The 20,638-nt window shown below is 38.6% G+C and overlaps 1 protein-coding gene across 4 annotated transcripts in view; it reads right to left on the reverse strand.

Annotated features, from left to right (window-relative positions):
* Positions 1 to 11,808: 11,808 nt before the first annotated feature.
* The window catches only part of LOC128657089 (oocyte zinc finger protein XlCOF7.1-like), a 175,571-nt gene continuing 166,741 nt past the window's right edge, over positions 11,809 to 20,638 (reverse strand). For all 4 annotated transcript variants that reach the window (XM_053711333.1, XM_053711332.1, XM_053711331.1 and 1 more), the window contains one exon: positions 11,809 to 14,163. In XM_053711333.1, the coding sequence (XP_053567308.1) occupies positions 13,247 to 14,163 (917 nt within the window). In that variant the 3' untranslated portion in view covers positions 11,809 to 13,246. The remainder of the gene's footprint in view (positions 14,164 to 20,638) is intronic.

The following is a 20,638-nucleotide window of genomic DNA, read 5'->3' on the forward strand; positions in this document are numbered from 1 at the left end:
TTTAATCTTATTCTTTCCTGAAGATTTCAGGCTCTTTAATGAGCCAGAGACTTCAGAGGTAGGCCGAAGCCTGGGATTTTCCTGAAAATCCTCTGGAACTCCTCTCTGGGTAGATCGAAATTTGTCTCAAACTCTGCCAAATTTCAGCCAATGGTCCCTTGTAGTGAGTAAATACTGCTCCAAAGTTTTTTTTCTGGGAATCAGCTCCTAAATCGTGCTTTTTAGGGCTAATAAATGACAGGTTTTAACTAGAGCTCTGTTAAATTGTGATTGTCTAGGCTGCTGGCTAGCTCCGCCCCGCCAGATGTTGTTTTTGTCCACATATATCCAGTCCCGTGCAGTGTTGTCTTAGATAAGATGCCAAAGGCTCAATGGCCAAATTAAAAAGTAGAGGAGAGAGGGGACACCCCTGCCTTGTACCTCTCTGCAGTGTAAAAGATGAGGAAAACCCACTGTTAATTATGAGAGAAGCTCTGGGGGCGGAGTACAGCCTCTGGAGGAAGTTAGAGAAGTTCCCATTTATGCCAAAGTGTGACAATGAAGTATGTAAATGGTCCCATTCGATCCTATCAAACGCCTTTTCCGCGTCAAGTGCCAAAAGACAAGCATCTGGTAACAGAGAGGGAGACTGTGAGTGAGCATTGTACCAATAATGAGCAGTAATACTAAGGGTTTTTCTAATGTTTACTACTGATGATCTGCCCTTTACAAAAGCAGTCTGATCTATGTGGACTATGGAAGGCAGGACACTCGCCAATCTATCCGCCAAGATTTTCGTTAATAATTTGTAATCCCCATTCAGCAGTGAAATTGGGCGGTATGATGATGTTTGAGTGGGATCTCTATCAGGTTTAAGCAAAAGACAGATATTGGCCTCAGATAATCTGCTGTCCATCTGTTCAGTACCCGCTAAATAGGCAGAGTATAGGGAAAACAGAATTGGGGCAACCTCATAACAATTTAAAATATTCCGCAGGCAAACCGTCAGGGCCCGCAGCCTTTCCCAGCTTACTATGACATATGGCCTTCAGCACCTCTTGTGGTTGTATAGGGGAATTGAGGAGTGAAGTCTGCTCATCAGTAAGGGTGGGAACTTGCACTGTACCCCAGAAGCGCTGTTTTGCCTCCAAATAAATTGTTTGCTTGGAGTATAAAGAAGTATAATAATCTACAAATTCAGTCATTATTTCCTTGGAGTCAGTAGTTAAATGGCCTCAGGATTTGATGGCTAAAATGTGGGACCTAGGACTATAGGATTTAACTAATTTGGCTAGCAGTTTACCGGCTTTATTGCCATGCCTGTAGTAACGGCCCTGTCTATAAATATTAAATTTGTTGTCTTGCTGAGCTAGGTATGTGTCTCTCGTTTGCTTAAGATCATAATAAATCCTCCTGGCCAAGAAAGTAGGTTTAGATAAATAATTATTATAAGCGTCTGTAAGCTGGGAAAGAAGATCTCTGTCCACTTTTTTGAGATGTTTATTGTGGTGTGCTGTAAAAGAAGTTATGTAGCCCCTCATTACCGCCTTTGAGGCGTGCCAGAATAAGTCCTGAGTACTTATGTGGGAGGCATTATCTAATGCATAATGTATCCAAGAAGACTTTAAGTGTCGACGGAAGTCAATATTGTTATAAAGGTGAGATGGGAATCTTCAATTCCTGTTTACTGGCTTGGGGAGTTGTGGTTGTAGCACCAGAATAATTGGGGCATGATCAGAGATAGTAATTTGACCTATGTCTGTGGAGTAAACCTGCTGAGTTATAACTGGGGAAGTGAGAAAGTAATCAATGCGTGACATAGTGTGGTGCGATTTTGAAAGGCATGTGAAATCTCTCCAATCCGGGTTTCTCGCCCTCCATACATCCAATAAGTTCAAAGTGTCTTTAAAGGAACCAATCAGGGTCACCTCTCATTTATATCTAGTTGTATGCTTCCTTGAAGTTTTTGAAATGGTAGGGTCTTTAAATCTGTCCAATGGGAGAGCCTGGGCTAAGTTAAAGTCACCCCCCATGATTATAGGAGCATTATACGTGGCTAGCGTTGCTAATAATTTAGTCCAAAAGATAGAGTCATATACGTTAGGGCCATAAACATTACATAAAGTGTAAATGAAAGTTTCAACATGAAAAAGAGCAACAATAAATCTACCCCTCTGATCTACCTCTATTTGGGAGAAGGAAGCTGCAAGGCCCTTTCGTACTAAAATGGCAACCCCCCTCTTCCTGCCCTCCGTAGGGGAAAATAAAATGTGACCTACCCAACGGGTTTTCAACTTTTCATTTTCCTCCTCCGTCAATTTAGTCTCCTGGAGCAAAGCTACGTCAGTGCGTAAACAGTTTAGATGTTGAAGAATTATACTTCTCTAAGCAGGGGACGTGATGCCCCCCACATTCCAGGAAACATTCCATGTATAAGGCTCATAAGGGTATGAAGGATGATACCAGGGGAGTAGACCAAGCCTGTCTCAATCCTTAGTGTACAAGGTGTGGGAGGTATATTCTGACTTACAGTTATGTGAAGGAGTAGGTGGATCCCCAGGGAATTGCGGTGCGAGAGAAGGGGGGATACCAGAGGTGTCCAGGCAACAGCTTGACAGTCGCTAAAAAGGAAACAGAAACATGAAATATAAAAAACAATAGATTCCAAAATATATCTGCATCTGTAACATAGAATAATAACAGTAGGGCAATATGACTATGATAAGGTTGGGTAAATAAGAACCTCACTCTGCAGAAAGTAAAAGCACAGTAGCCTGTGTCCACAAACCTACACCGGGGGGGGGGGGAGGCTGAGGAAAAGTGGAGCCTGAGGATATAAAGGGGCATCAAGTCTAAACTTAGGGTATAAAATTATTTCAAGGGTTCCAACATGAGAAAGAGCTAAGGGGTTAATTATGTAATGGCTAGGTATAAGATGGGGTAAGTATTGAAATATCGGGCGCTCACTATGGACCCCCCACAAAAGGGACAAACCTGGAAGACAACATTACAAAGTGAAGGGTTCAAAGGTAGCAACAGGGCCCCATGGGAACCTGCGGACAATAGATCAGGAACCTGGCAGAGGTGGGAGCGAGGAAGTGACCACCAAGAAGCTAGAATCTTACCAATGTTAGGGACCTCTGTAAAAAGGATCAGGGACCAAAAACAGGGTGGCACAGCACCAAAAAAGTCATGCATACATAAATATGAACCAACAAATACAGTACAGGAACAAAACAAATAAAATAACTGTAGGACTATGTGTCCCATATAACCTGAATCACTCATAGAGGCAGGGGAGGGGCATCACAGCATACGTATGCACAATAGGTGTAATCAGGCGATCCTAGCAGGGGCCAAAACTTAAAGTCAGGAAGCGCCTCAGCACCACAGTGCCCCGGTCCCAGGAGTACAAATCTGTGAGAAGAATGAGCAACCAGAGCAATAACTCCTGCAAAAAGAAAACAGCATACATTTTAAGACACATTATATGCTAAACTTGAGACACTAATACTTAATAAAGGGCCATCAGCCATTGTCCTGTCTTCGCTCCGATGCTAGGTAGGCCTGCGCTGCAGCTGGCGTGTGGAAAACTTTTGATCCTGATGGAGTTTGAATTCTCAGATTAGCAGGGAACATAAGGGCAAACTTTCAACCCTGTTCATAAAGATTGGAGCAGATTGATGCAAAGTCCTTACGCCTCTTAGTAACCTCTACTGAAAAGTCTTGGAATAACAAGAGACGATGATCCTCATAGGCAATTTCTTTTGCGGCTCTGTAAGCTCTTAGGATGGATAGGTTATCCTGAAAATTCAGGCAATTGAAGATTACTTGACGTGGTTTCTCCTTAGAGTTTTGCAGGTACCTGTTTGGACCTATGCGATGTGATCTCTCAATATCCAATGGTATACAGTCCTGAGGCTTTCCCAAGAGTTTAGGAAGAGTGGAGGCGGCAAATTCCAGCAGATCTTTATCTTTGATAGATTCAGGAACTCCCACAACCCGTAGGTTATTTCGCCTACTGCGATTTTCTAAATCCTCCACTTTATCTTGTAGCTGTTGGTTCTGCTTCAGTAGGTGTTTTAACGAAATTTCTGATTCTTGTTGCCTATCTTCAACACCAGAAATTCTCTGCTCTGCAGCGGATATGCGTGTGGAAAATAATCACACCTCACTGGTTAATGTGTCTACCCCAGCATGTAGAGTGTCCATTTTTGGCAAGAAAAATGCTTTGAGTTCCTGCAATAGTGAAGTATGATCTCCTGAAGAATTACATTCAGCATCTGTTAGTGAGGCGTTTACCTGAGCTTCCATGGTGCTCTTCTGCCTTTTGTCTTGAGTTTTTGATCTGTGACTCATGGTATTTTTTGTAGGCGGAGGTAGCCTGTGGAAATAATCGTCAACTTTCATAGAACAAAATAAGAGGGGATGGATGAAGATGCAGTAATGTATATAATCCACTAGATGGTGCTGCTGCGCTATGTAAAAAAAGCAACCATATGGAGAGCAGTAGAAAAAGTAATGATCCTAAGACCAAAACACCATGAGGTGCAAACTGCAAAGAACACTCTCCCTTCCCCACTCACAGTCACAATCGGTAACAATGCGTTGACAGCTATGTCCAAAAGGTACTAGAAAGGACCCACCACAGGGTTTACAAAACAACAGTGTAGGCAGCAATGGTGATGTAGGCTGTATGTAGAAATTTCCATTGATTGCAATAACACCACAGATTATGCAACATAAAACTCGCCCTCTCAAAGGAGCACATATAACAAAATTATGAGGAGTAAGTTAAATGAACGGTGCTTCACTTATAACAGTCTCATATGCATATTAAAGTTAGTGTTAGCACCAAACAGCTCACCCAGACCAGCGTGACCGGTATCAGCTAAAGGCAGAGGCTTTGTCCTCAGATGGCTCCAATTTACAGGCTACACTCCCGTATTAATAGGCGTGTAGGCGCAGCTGTTGCCAATGTCCCTCTGATGTGCGGATAGAGCCGCAATTGTAGCGGGGGGATCCGGGCTGTCAGGAGGCCTGAGGCACTGTGTCCCAATATGGCGGAGTTTGCGCCTTTTTCTGGTTCCCTCCGTGGGCTAAGACCGGTGTTGGGAGTCCTTCGTGCAGGGGCGAAATTCCGCCTGAGTGCAGTAACGGGGTGTATGGCCATCTGCCAAGCAAGATTGAGGCACGGGGGCAAGCTGGAAAGCAGTTTAAAAAACAATTGTGGAGACGAAGTTACGGAGCTCCTGTGAACTGCTGCCAGCCAGAAGTCGCAATATATAACAAATTTAGTTAAAAAGTGCCAAATCCATAGCTGATAGTGTCTTCTACAATAAAAGTATATACTTACTGTGTAAGACACCCATCCACATATAGCAGACAGCCAAACCAGTACTGAAACATATCAACAGAGGCAATGGTACAAGAGCCTTATGAAAAGCTTTCCCATAGGAAAAAACATGGTATCATCAGGTGTCAGTAAATGGCCGGGTTATAACACAATTTATTTATTGTTATTCTTTAAAACAAACCCCCAATTAAAATGTATATACGAAACAATTAAAATTAATATAAATTCCTAAATTCTTTATATTAGTTAAAGTTATAAACACATTGAATTATATTGATAGAAACCAGATCATAAATCAGATGATACACACTTATGCTGTTACAATATTCTATACAAAGATCTTAAAAATATATCTTTACAAATTACCTTATTCACAATAATCTCCCAAATCAGATTTGTATTAAAATATCACAATGAGATACCAAGGTATGCTTTGTTAATCTTCCAGACCAATATAATTAAGCTACTTAGCCAACAAATGATTCTATATAACTCTAATTAAAACACCAGAAGCTATATATATTCTTAATGCAAACAGCAAGCTTATATGCCAATTTATCTGAGATGAAATAAATTCTTATTTCTCTACAAAAAGGCAAATCCTAAAATATATCTAGTTGCAAATATGAATTACTTAGCACTAAATATTACTAGTTAAACTACACAGGACTATGAACATGAGCTTAAAATATAAATGGTGCCCTTTTAAAATTACTAACTGTAATCTAACTATAGCCTTTGATTTAAAAAATTAAATATACTTAACAGTTTCTTATACTTTACACAAATAAACAAATCAATGTTTCAGTTTCAAGAATTTCTTGTTTCACCTCATATGAATAAAGGTATTGCAATATGGATAATAAAAGGTAGTCGAATTTTGTTTATAGTGACTGTGTTCCAAGGCAGCAAAGTTATCAGTCAAAAATTTAGCAAACAGCCAGCCCTCTTCTATCCTCTTGCATGAGGTTATATCACGTGATAATCCCCACACTTTTTTATCCTAATCATTGGTGAAATTGGAAACGCCCCACGGAAGCTTGTCTTGTGATAGGTTATTTGGAAAACGCCTCCCTGATTGGCTACTGGGAAACAGCCCTGGGGTGACTGAGAAACGCGTCGCTTGATTTTAAATAAATAACTTTTTATTATACACTTGCTACTATTTTTTGTCCTATTTTGTGGGGGCAGAATATTTTCTTTGCTGGATTTTTATATTCAAGTTGGGATCACCTTTATCCTGTTGGCTGGAATCCGCAGTCCACTGGGCGGCTGAGAGGTCCCAGTAATGCTGATATTGCACCTGGTGGTGCTTTGCCTCTTGTAAGTGCAATCTTTAAATATTCTATCTTCCTTGCCTAAACGGTACTGGGCTATGTTTTTGTGCCTTTTTTCCTTCCAGGACTTAACCAATAGGCCATCCTAAGGATCATCTGGTTTCGGACCTCTAGCTGGTGGTGACGTGAGCTGGACCACGTATATAGTTCCAGTCTGCTACAATAGCACCATAAGGGTGCGCCTCACTTGTGAGTACATTCTGTCTTGTTGGTCCTGTGTGCTCTGACGTTACTAGGCCATGCTTGGCGCCTCTGTTCCTCTTCTCTTTTCAGATTACGTTATATCAGGATGACCGTCCTATGACAGAGAGCTGCCTTTATCCTTATTTCTTCAAGATTACTGTTGTGGACTATCTGTGATATCTGCATACACTCATATGCCCATTTCCACCCAATCGGGTTTGATTTTATGATTGTATAGATTGTGTTACTGATAACAACCTTAGCTATAATTTTATGTTTTGTTGTAGGTGTTATACACTAGTTAGCGCCCCCTAAGAGCGTGGTGTGTACCGAGTGCACACCCCTCTCTCTACTTCTATTTCCAACAGCCAAATGCCTTTTGGCTGTAATACTGGATTTAGGCCATCGGTGGCAGCAAAGACAAACAGTTTCATTATCAATATTGCTAACAGCTTAATTATCTAACCTTTAAAATGTTTAACAAATACTTTAATTTGCAGTATTCATCACTTACACTTTTAATATAGATGGGACCATGCAGTGCCCTCTTTTCTGATTATTTTAATATGAAATATGAGTATTGTTTCTAGCATCATATTAATAAGCAGCTCACTGATAACCATCTTTCTTTACAGAATCATAGCATTCAACATCCTGGTATTATATTGAAATTTATACAAGTTTGTATTTTAAAAATGAATTTCAGTTACAACGCGAAACATGTGTCTCTGTTAGCCAGCACAGATGTTTTACACAGCAGGTACCAATTTGCATCGAAGAGTGAATAGTGACCTTTCCACAAAATGTGTCACTTGGCTCAGACTGCTAGGCTCTCTTCTTCTTATAAGGGAGTCTAGTGATCTGATAGGAAATCTTATTACACATTTCCAGGTAGTAATCAAAAAGGTCTTTTGAAGTGATCTGTCTAAGATTACTTTGAAAGCAATTCCTTTTGATGAATTGGGACAAAGATTTGCAATGTATCCTATGTAACCAAGAAGAAGGGGGGTTGTTTTACCCAGCCAAAACCATCTGGCAGAAAGAACTGCAATTTATACTAAATAAACTGATGCAATCAGTTTCATATATAATGAATCCTGTGGTCTTATCCTGTATACATAATATATATATATTTAATAACACTCACAGATATCCTGACACAGGTAAAACTCCCTTCACATCCCTCAGACAAACATTGCACTTAGAGAGGAGCTGGGCTTCAATATGCTTAGAAGCGCCTTTCACTGAAGAAATCAACAAGGCAAAGTTTTTAAAACTGAGGTATGTGAGGTGGGAGGTGTATTTATAGGCATTTGAGGTTTGGGAAACTCTGCCCCCTCCTGGTAGGACGGTATATCCCATCAGTAACTAGCTTGTGGACTCTCGCCACCTATATGAAAGAAACAATATTTATGCAATATTTATTTTTAATAAAGTCATACTGTGTATTTATTGTAAATTAGTTAAATAGATATTCCTATATACCATATTTGCTTGATTATTAGATGACCCTGATTGTAAGACGACCCCCTCAAACTTTCATGTATCAGGGAAAAACGTTTTATATACATATTTTTTCAGCAATGACATTTGAGCACTTTAGTATAAGCAATCACACTTTCTATTTCAAATCAATATAGACACATGTCCCAATGCTAAACTGTGTGAAGAGAAGTGCAATTCTCAAAGTATTGTAAGAAATACCAATATTGTTAAGTTACCACACATATGGTTTCCAGTTCCTGGAAACGTTTGCATGTCACCGCAGCTCCTGTGCTGTATGCTCTTCCTGTTCCTCCTCCAATATGGTGTCCACTGTATGCTCTTCCTGTTCCTCCTTCAATATGGCGCCCGCTATTCAGTACTTCTCAAGTTTGAAAGTAAGACAACCTTGATTATAAGACAAGGTAATTTTTACAGAGGTTTTTTTTCTGAAAAAAAACCTTGTCTTATAATTGAGCAAATACGGTATAAATATATATATATATATATATATATATATATATATATACACACATCTCATGTATATACAGTTAGGTCCATAAATAATTGGACATTGACACCATTTTTATAATTCTGGCTCTGTATGACACCACAGTGGATTTAAAATTAAACAATCAAGATGCAAGTGAAGTGCAGACTTTCATCTTTAATTCAAGAGGTTGAACACAAATATTGTATGAAACCTTTAGGAATTGCAACCATTTTTATACACAGTCCCCAAATTTCAGGGTCTCAAATGTAAATAACAAATTCACAAATCATAAATAAAATGTTTATTTTTAATAATTCATCGAGAATCCTTTGCAGGCAATGACTGCATGAAGTCTGGAACGCATGGACATCACCAAACATTTTTACTGCAGTGGTCTTCAGTTGTTGTTTGACCGTAGGTTTTTCTGCCTTAAGTTTTGTCTTCAGCAAGTGAAATGCATACTTTATTGACTGGGCCATTGCATAATATTCCACTTCTTTGCCTTAAAAAAACTCCTGGGCTGCTTTCACAGTATGTTTTGGGTCATTGTCGATCTGTAAAGTGAAGCAGACAATCTATCCCTATACACTTTAAAATTCATGTGGCTGCTTCTGTCAAATCATAAACACTAGTGACCCATTGCCATTGGAAGCCATGCTTTCCCATGCCATCACACTGCATCCACCGTGTTTTACAGATAATGTTGTATTCTTCAGATCATGAGCTGTTCCAAGTCTTCCCCATACTTTTTTCTTCCCATCATTCTGGTACAGGATGATCTTAGTGTCATCTGTCCAAAGAATGCTGTTCCAGAACTGGGCTGGCTTTTTTTTTTAGCATAGTCTAATCTGGCCATTCTATTCTTGAAGTATATAAATGGTTTGCACCTTGTGCGGAACCCTCTATATTTGCTCTTGAGAAGTCTTCTCTTTATGGTACATTAGGATAATGATATGCCTACCTCCTGGAGAGTGTTCTTCACTTGACTGGATGTTGTGAAGGGGTTTTTCTTTACCATGGATAGGATCCTATGATCATACACCACTGTTGCGGACTTCCAGGGCCTTTTGTGTTGCAGAGCTCACCAGTGGGTTTTTTTTTCTCAGAATGTACCAAACTGTTGATTTGGCCACTAATGTTCCCGCTATCTCCCTGATTGATTTCTTTTTATTACAATTTAAATAAACAAGGTTGTAAACAAAAACAGTGAGATATTTTTTCTCAACTCTATAGTAAAAACTGTTGTGGATCTATAGTTGTATTAGGCAACATTTCTAAAATAAGCAGACATTAATAACATGGAGGCTCCCTTGACTATTCAAACCTACCTAGGGACCCTGGATCCTCCACGGATGGCAAATACAGGGAGTGCAGAATTATTAGGCAAATGAGTATTTTGACCACATCATCCTCTTTATGCATGTTGTCTTACTCCAAGCTGTATAGGCTCGAAAGCCTACTACCAATTAAGCATATTAGGTGATGTGCATCTCTGTAATGAGAAGGGGTGTGGTCTAATGACATCAACACCCTATATCAGGTGTGCATAATTATTAGGCAACTTCCTTTCCTTTGGCAAAATGGGTCAAAAGAAGGACTTGACAGGCTCAGAAAAGTCAAAAATAGTGAGATATCTTGCAGAGGGATGCAGCACTCTTAAAATTGCAAAGCTTCTGAAGCGTGATCATCGAACAATCAAGCGTTTCATTCAAAATAGTCAACAGGGTCGCAAGAAGCGTGTGGAAAAACCAAGGCGCAAAATAACTGCCCATGAACTGAGAAAAGTCAAGCGTGCAGCTGCCAAGATGCCACTTGCCACCAGTTTGGCCATATTTCAGAGCTGCAACATCACTGGAGTGCCCAAAAGCACAAGGTGTGCAATACTCAGAGACATGGCCAAGGTAAGAAAGGCTGAAAGACGACCACCACTGAACAAGACACACAAGCTGAAACGTCAAGACTGGGCCAAGAAATATCTCAAGACTGATTTTTCTAAGGTTTTATGGACTGATGAAATGAGAGTGAGTCTTGATGGGCCAGATGGATGGGCCTGTGGCTGGATTGGTAAAGGGCAGAGAGCTCCAGTCCGACTCAGACGCCAGCAAGGTGGAGGTGGAGTACTGGTTTGGGCTGGTATCATAAAAGATGAGCTTGTGGGGCCTTTTCGGGTTGAGGATGGAGTCAAGCTCAACTCCCAGTCCTACTGCCAGTTTCTGGAAGACACCTTCTTCAAGCAGTGGTACAGGAAGAAGTCTGCATCCTTCAAGAAAAACATGATTTTCATGCAGGACAATGCTCCATCACACGCGTCCAAGTACTCCACAGCGTGGCTGGCAAGAAAGGGTATAAAAGAAGAAAATCTAATGACATGGCCTCCTTGTTCACCTGATCTGAACCCCATTTAGAACCTGTGGTCCATCATCAAATGTGAGATTTACAAGGAGGGAAAACAGTACACCTCTCTGAACAGTGTCTGTGAGGCTGTGGTTGCTGCTGCACGCAATGTTGATGGTAAACAGATCAAAACACTGACAGAATCCATGGATGGCAGGCTTTTGAATGTCCTTGCAAAGAAAGGTGGCTATATTGGTCACTGATTTGTTTTTGAATGTCAGAAATGTATATTTGTGAATGTTGAGATGTTATATTGGTTTCACTGGTAAAAATAAATAATTGAAATGGGTATATATTTGTTTTTTGTTAAGTTGCCTAATAATTATGCACAGTAATAGTCACCTGCACACACAGATATCCCCCTAAAATAGCTAAAACTAAAAACAAACTAAAAACTACTTCCAAAAATATTCAGCTTTGATATTAATTAGTTTTTTGGGTTCATGGTTGTTGATCAATAATAAAATTAATCCTCAAAAATACAACTTGCCTAATAATTCTGCACTCCCTGTACACTGGGTCACACAGGGTGGATAAAAAATTAAATAGGATTTATTTTTTTAAATGCTTTTTGAGGAAAAATCTATTTAAAAATAGTTTTATTCAAGATACATTATAATCCAAAGGTTATTCATCCTGAAATATAAATTAGTTTTTAATTATATAGCAAGATGCTGTTTATTTATTACTGTAATGTTTTTTTATTAATTTCATTAATCTATTCACAATATCATGCTTAGATTATTTTGAACAATTTTTCAATCTTAATGATATTATCACATATGATTCATTTTGTAGTTCTCAAAGCTGTGAATTCGTGTCTGCAGAAATAACATCCACAGCAAAATATCTAAAAAATGAACATACAGAGTTGATAAATAGACCTTAGAACATAACATTTTTAGATTTACTTATATTTGTGTCATTCTCTTGGAATCCTTTGTTGAAGGAGAGCAATGCTCCACTGGGGGCTATCTGAATACAATGGGTGAGACCGTGACAAGCAGCTAGCTTACAGTAGTGCATTACATCTGAGTGAGCCTACCTATGCAGGCTTTTTAACAATGGACACCTAAAGAACAAAGCAAATTAGATAAGAGAAGTCAATTGGAAAATTGTTAAAAAAATTCATGTTAATGTCATTGATCCCCTTCAAATCTATGTACACAGAATACACCCATACTAAGTTTCAAGAAGCTCACTGAATAGAAGATTGTTTGGAACGGAATAGATATGCACAAGGACCTAAGTGTGAGGAGGGAGGGGCAAGGATTAAAATTAAAAATAATGTTATTGTTTTAGTAAAATAAAACTATTTATATTGTTATTATTAATGTAATAATTTTCCTCCTTCCAATAAAGTACAGGTGAAAAGTTAATCAAATGTGCATGATTAACCAATTAAACTGGAGATAATTCACCTCCAAATAATTTCATTAATTTCAATGATCTATCTATGCATATCTAATCATATATAACCAATTTAATAATAGCCTGGTATAACTATAAACAAATAATCTGAAAACTTATTCTAAAAATAAAAACCATGATTTAAAATTGGTCTTACGGACTAGTGATTTAAATCATAATTTTTAAATCAAATCCACCCTGGGGTCACCTCATAAACGACTGAGGTGCAGAAGGGACCTCAAACAGCTCTAAAACTGCACTCCCCAGGGGGTCACATGCAGTAATCATCAGCACTTGGTATATTGTGTGGGTGACAACTACCATATTATTCCTCTGCACTTAGGAGGTTAAACTCTAAAGTTTTTTTAATATGAGCTTTCTGATGCCTAATAATATGTGATTTCTGAGTAAAATATTTCCCACAGTCAGAACACAAAAATACCTTTTCTCCTGTATGCGTTTTCTGATGACTAAGAAGATGTGATTTCAGAGTAAAAGATTTCCCCCAGTCAGAACATAAAAATGCTTTCTCCCCTGTATGAATTTTCTGATGCATAATAAGAGTTGATTTCAGAGTAAAAAATTTTCCACAGTCAGAACATGGAAATCCTTTCACTCCGTATGAATTTTTTGATGCATAAGAAGAGTTGATTTCCGAGTAAAACATTTCCCACAGTCAAAACACGAAAATGCTTTTTCTCCTGTATGCGTTTTCTGATGTCTAAGAAGATGTGATTTCCGAGTAAAACATTTCCCACAGTCAGAACATGAAAATCCTTTCACCCCTGTATGAATTTTCTGATGTGTAATGAGATTTGATTTAAAAGTAAAACATTTCCCACAGTTAGAACATGAAAATGCTTTCTCCCCTGTATGAATTTTCTTATGCCTAATAACATATGATTTCAGGATAAAACATTTTCCACAGTCAGAACATGGAAATCCTTTCCCCCCTGTATGAATTTTCTGATGTGTAATGAGATTTGATTTCAGATTAAAACATTTCCCACAGTCAGAACATGAAAATGTTTTCTCCTCTGTATGAATTTTTTGATGTCTAAGAAGATGCGATTTCCGAGTAAAACATTTTCCACAGTCAGAACACGAAAATGCTTTTTCTCCTGTATGCGTTTTCTGATGTCTAAGAAGATGTGATTTCCGAGTAAAACATTTCCCACAGTCAGAACACGAAAATTCTTTCTCCCCTGTATGAATTTTCTGATGATGAATAAGATTTGATTTCTGAGTAAAGCATTTCCCACAATCAGAACATGAAAATTCTCCTGTATGAATTTTCTGATGAGCAGCAAGAATGTTTTTACAGTTAAAACATGTCCCACATATAGGACAGGAAAATAGCTTTTCTCCTGTATGAATTTTTAGATGTTTAAAAAGATGTGATTTCTTAAGAAAACATTTCCCACATTCAGAACATAAATTTCCCACATGGCTTCTTTGATTTTGAAGAAGATGTAAAGAAGCATCTGCACTCTGATCATGACTAGGATTATTGCAGTTTGTGAATTCCCCTGTCAATAAGAAACACAATGGGAGTAATGTTATTAATTACATCATTATTTTATCATCAAACTGTTCTGATATAGTCAGTCCCCTACACTTGTAGTAGACACTGTGACAACTAGACCATTTCCATGCTAAGGCTTAAGGGCAGTTTACTGGACATTATGGACTATTTCTATGAATTCACACTTAGTCAAAGACTGAACTAACTTTAATATAATGCTGTTTTTCTACCTAATATATCTATTCCTTTTAAAATTGTGTCCACAGAAACTTTTAGTAATATAAAACATAATTTATGTAAGAACTTACCTGATAAATTCATTTCTTTGATATTAGCAAGAGTCCATGAGCTAGTGACGTATGGGATATACATTCCTACCAGGAGGGGCAAAGTTTCCAAAACCTCAAAATGCCTATAAATACACCCCTCACCACACCCACAAATCAGTTTAACGCATAGCCAAGAAGTGGGGTGATAAGAAAAAAGTGCGAAAGCATAAAAAAATAAGGAATTGGAATAATTGTGCTTTATACAAAAAAATCATAACCACCACAAAAAGGGTGGGCCTCATGGACTCTTGCTAATATGAAAGAAATGAATTTATCAGGTAAGTTCTTACATAAATTATGTTTTCTTTCATGTAATTAGCAAGAGTCCATGAGCTAGTGACGTATGGGATAATGAATACCCAAGATGTGGATCTTCCACACAAGAGTCACTAGAGAGGGAGGGATAAAATAAAGACAGCCAATTCCGCTGAAAATAATCCACACCCAAAACAAAGTTAAAATTTTATAATGAAAAAAACTGAAATTATAAGCAGAAGAATCAAACTGAAACAGCTGCCTGAAGTACTTTTCTACCAAAATCTGCTTCAGAAGAAGAAAACACATCAAAATGGTAGAATTTAGTAAAAGTATGCAAAGAAGACCAAGTTGCTGCTTTGCAAATCTGATCAACCGAAGCTTCATTCCTAAACGCCCAGGAAGTAGAAACTGACCTAGTAGAATGAGCTGTAATCCTTTGAGGCGGAGTTTTACCCGACTCGACATAAGCATGATAAATCAAAGACTTTAACCAAGACGCCAAAGAAATGGCAGAGGCCTTCTGACCTTTCCTAGAACCGGAAAAGATAACAAATAGACAAGAAGTCTTTCGGAAATTTTTAGTAGCTTCAACATAATATTTCAAAGCTCTAACTACATCCAAAGAATGCAACGATCTTTCCTTAGAATTCTTAGGATTAGGACACAATGAAGGAACCACAATTTCTCTACTAATGTTGTTAGAATTCACAACCTTAGGTAAAAATTTAAAAGAAGTTCGCAACACCGCCTTATCCTGATGAAAAATCAGAAAAGGAGACTCACAAGAAAGAGCAGATAATTCAGAAACTCTTCTAGCAGAAGAGATGGACAAAAGAAACAAAACTTTCCAAGAAAGTAATTTAATGTCCAGCGAATGCATAGGTTCAAATGGAGGAGCTTGAAGAGCCCCCAGAACCAAATTCAAACTCCAAGGAGGAGAAATTGACTTAATAACAGGTTTTATACGAACCAAAGCTTGTACAAAACAATGAATATCAGGAAGACTAGCAATCTTTCTGTGGAAAAGAACAGAAAGAGCAGAGATTTGTCCTTTCAAGGAACTTGCAGACAAACCTTTATCCAAACCATCCTGAAGAAACTGTAAAATTCTAGGAATTCTAAAAGAATGCCAAGAAAAATGATGAGAAAAACACCAAGAAATATAAATCTTCCAGACCCGATAATATATCTTCCTAGATACAGATTTACGAGCCTGTAACATAGTATTAATCACAGAGTCAGAGAAACCTCTATGACTGAGAATCAAGCGTTCAATCTCCATACCTTAAAATTTAAGGATTTGAGATCCTGATGGAAAAAAGGACCTTGCGATAGAAGGTCTGGTCTTAATGGAAGAGTCCACGGTTGGCAAGTGGCCATCCGGACAAGATCCGCATACCAAAACCTGTGAGGCCATGCTGGAGCCACCAGCAGAACAAACGAGCACTCCTTTAGAATCTTGGAAATCACTCTTGGAAGAAGAACTAGAGGCGGAAAGATATAGGCAGGATGATACTTCCAAGGAAGTGACAATGCATCCACTGCCTCCGCCTGAGGATCCCTGGATCTGGACAGATACCTGGGAAGTTTCTTCTTTAGATGAGAAGCAATCAGATCTATTTCTGGAAGTCCCCACATTTGAACAATCTGAAGAAATACCTCTGGGTGAAGAGACCATTCGCCCGGATGTAACGTTTGGCGACTGAGATAATCCGCTTCCCAGTTGTCTATACCTGGGATATGAACCGCAGAAATTAGACAGGAGCTGGATTCCGCCCATACCAGTATTCGAGATACTTCTTTCATAGCCAGAGGACTGTGAGTCCCTCCTTGATGATTGACATATGCCACGGTTGTGACATTGTCCGTCTGAAAACAAATGAACGACTCTTTCTTTAGAAGAGGCCATGACTGAAGAGCTCTGAAAATTGCAAAATTGTTCCAAAATGTTGATTGGTAATCTCACCTCCTGAGAATCCCAAACCCCTTGTGCTGTCAGAGACCCCCAAACAGCTCCCCAACCTGTCAGACTTGCATCTGTTGAAATCACAGTCCAGGTCGGAAGAACAAAAGAAGCCCCCTGAACTAAACGATGGTGGTCTGTCCACCACGTCAGAGTGTCGTACAATCGGTTTTAAAGATATTAATTGAGATATCTTTGTATAATCCCTGCACCACTGGTTCAGCATACAGAGCTGAAGAGGTCGCATGTGAAAACGAGCAAAGGGGATCGCATCCGATGCAGCAGTCATAAGACCTAGAATTTCCATGCATAAGGCTACCAAAGGGAATGATTGAGACTGAAGGTTTCGACAAGCTGAAACCAATTTTAGACGTCTCTTGTCATGGACACTGAATCTATCTGGAAACCTAAAAAGGTTACCCTTGTCTGAGGAATCAATTAACTTTTTGGTAAATCGATCCTCCAACCATGTTCTCGAAGAAACAATACAAGTCGATTCGTATGAGATTCTGCTAAATGTGAAGACTGAGCAAGTACCAAGATATCGTCCAAATAAGGAAATACCACAATACCCTGTTCTCTGATTACAGATAGCAGGGCACCGAGAACCTTTGTAAAAATCCTTGGAGCTGTTGCTAGGCCAAACGGCAGAGCCACAAACTGGTAATGCTTGTCTAGGAAAGAGAATCTCAGAAACTGATAGTGATCTGGATGAATCGGAATATGCAGATATGCATCCTGTAAATCTATTGTGGACATATAATGCCCTTGCTGAACAAAAGGCAGAATAGTCCTTATAGTTACCATTTTGAATGTTGGTATCCTTACATAATGATTCAATATTTTTAAATCCAGAACTGGTCTGAAGGAATTCTCCTTCTTTGGTACAATGAAGAGATTTGAGTAAAACCCTAGCCCCTGTTCCAGAACTGGAACTGGCATAATTACTCCAGCCAACTCTAGATCTGAAACACATTTCAGAAATGCTTGAGCCTTCACTGGATTTACTGGGACACGGGAAAGAAAAAATCTTCTTGCAGGAGGCCTTATCTTGAAGCCTATTCTGTACCCTTGTGAAACAATGTTCTGAATCCAAAGATTGTGAATCGAATTGATCCAAATTTCTTTGAAAAATCGTAATCTGCCCCCTACCAGCTGGGCCGGAATGAGGGCCGCACCTTCATGTTGACTTGGGAGCTGGCTTTGGCTTTCTAAAGGGCTTGGATTTATTCCAGACTGGAGATGATTTCCAAACTGATACCGCTCCTGTAGGGGAAGGATCAGGCTTTTGTTCCTTATTGTGATGAAAGGAACGAAAACGATTAGTAGACCTAAATTTACCTTTAGATTTTTTATCCTGTGGTAAAAAAGTTCCTTTCCCAGTAACAGTTGAAATAATAGAATCCAACTGTGAACCAAATAATTTATTACCCTGGAAAGAAAGGGAAAGCAAAGTTGACTTGGAAGACATATCAGCATTCCAAGTTTTAAGCCATAAAGCTCTTCTAGCTAAAATAGCTAGAGACATATACCTGACATCAACCCTAATGATATCAAAGATGGCATCACAAATAAAATTATTAGCATGTTGAAGAAGATTAACAATGCTATGAGAATTATGATCTGTTACTTGTTGCGCTAAAGCTTCCAACCAAAAAGTTGAGGCTGCAGCAACATCCGCTAAAGATATAGCAGGTCTAAGAAGATTACCTGAACATAAGTAAGCTTTTCTTAGAAAGGATTCAATTTTCCTATCTAAAGGATCCTTAAAGGAAGTACTATCTGCCGTAGGAATAGTAGTACGTTTAGCAAGAGTAGAGATAGCCCCATCAACCTTAGGGATTTTGTCCCAAAACTCTAATCTGTCAGATGGCACAGGATATAATTGCTTAAAACGTTTAGAAGGAGTAAATAAATTACCCAAATTATTCCATTCCCTGGAAATTACTTCAGAAATAGCATCATGGACAGGAAAAACTTCTGGAATTACTACAGGAGATTTAAAAACTTTCTTTAAACGTTTAGATTAAGTATCAAGAGGACCAGAATTCCTCTATTTCTAATGCAATTAAGACTTCTTTAAGTAAAGAACCAATAAATTCCATTTTGAATAAATAACATAATTTATGTAAGAACTTACCTGATAAATTCATTTCTTTCATATTAGCAAGAGTCCATGAGCTAGTGACGTATGGGATATACATTCCTACCAGGAGGGGCAAAGTTTCCCAAACCTCAAAATGCCTACAAATACACCCCTCACCACACCCACAATTCAGTTTAACGAATAGCCAAGAAGTGGGGTGATAAAAAAGTGCGAAAGCATATAAAATAAGGAATTGGAATAATTGTGCTTTATACAAAATCATAACCACCACAAAAAAAGGGCAGGCCTCATGGACTCTTGCTAATATGAAAGAAATGAATTTATCAGGTAAGTTCTTACATAAATTATGTTTTCTTTCATGTAATTAGCAAGAGTCCATGAGCTAGTGACGTATGGGATAATGATTACCCAAGATGTGGATCTTTCCACACAAGAGTCACTAGAGAGGGAGGGATAAAATAAAGACAGCCAATTCCTGCTGAAAATAATCCACACCCAAAATAAAGTTTAATGAAAAACATAAGCAGAAGATTCAAACTGAAACCGCTGCCTGAAGTACTTTTCTACCAAAAACTGCTTCAGAAGAAGAAAATACATCAAAATGGTAGAATTTAGTAAAAGTATGCAAAGAGGACCAAGTTGCTGCTTTGCAAATCTGATCAACCGAAGCTTCATTCCTAAACGCCCAGGAAGTAGAAACTGACCTAGTAGAATGAGCTGTAATCCTCTGAGGCGGAGTTTTACCCGACTCAACATAGGCAAGATGAATTAAAGATTTCAACCAAGATGCCAAAGAAATGGCAGAAGCTTTCTGGCCTTTTCTAGAACCGGAAAAGATAACAAATAGACTAGAAGTCTTTCGGAAAGATTTAGTAGCTTCAACATAATATTTCAAAGCTCTAACAACATCCAAAGAATGCAACGATTTCTCCTTAGAATTTTTAGGATTAGGACATAATGAAGGAACCACAATTTCTCTACTAATGTTGTTGGAATTCACAACTTTAGGTAAAAATTCAAAAGAAGTTCGCAACACCGCCTTATCCTGATGAAAAATCAGAAAAGGAGACTCACAAGAAAGAGCAGATAATTCAGAAACTCTTCTGGCAGAAGAGATGGCCAAAAGGAACAAAACTTTCCAAGAAAGTAACTTAATGTCCAATGAATGCATAGGTTCAAACGGAGGAGCTTGAAGAGCCCCCAGAACCAAATTTAAACTCCAAGGAGGAGAAATTGACTTAATGACAGGTTTTATACGAACCAAAGCTTGTACAAAACAATGAATATCAGGAAGAATAGCAATCTTCCTGTGAAAAAGAACAGAAAGAGCAGAGATTTGTCCTTTCAAGGAACTTGCGGACAAACCCTTATCTAAACCATCCTGAAGAAACTGTAAAATTCTCGGTATTCTAAAAGAATGCCAAGAAAAATGATGAGAAAGACACCAAGAAATATAAGTCTTCCAGACTCTATAATATATCTCTCTAGATACAGATTTACGAGCCTGTAACATAGTATTAATCACAGAGTCAGAGAAACCTCTTTGACCAAGAATCAAGCGTTCAATCTCCATACCTTTAAATTTAAGGATTTCAGATCCTGATGGAAAAAAGGACCTTGAGACAGAAGGTCTGGTCTTAACGGAAGAGTCCACGGTTGGCAAGAGGCCATCCGGACAAGATCCGCATACCAAAACCTGTGAGGCCATGCCGGAGCTACCAGCAGAACAAACGAGCATTCCTTCAGAATCTTGGAGATTACTCTTGGAAGAAGAACTAGAGGCGGAAAGATATAGGCAGGATGATACTTCCAAGGAAGTGAT

Source organism: Bombina bombina, chromosome 4 (assembly GCF_027579735.1).
Source record: "Bombina bombina isolate aBomBom1 chromosome 4, aBomBom1.pri, whole genome shotgun sequence".
NCBI classification, from domain to species: Eukaryota; Metazoa; Chordata; class Amphibia; order Anura; family Bombinatoridae; genus Bombina; species Bombina bombina.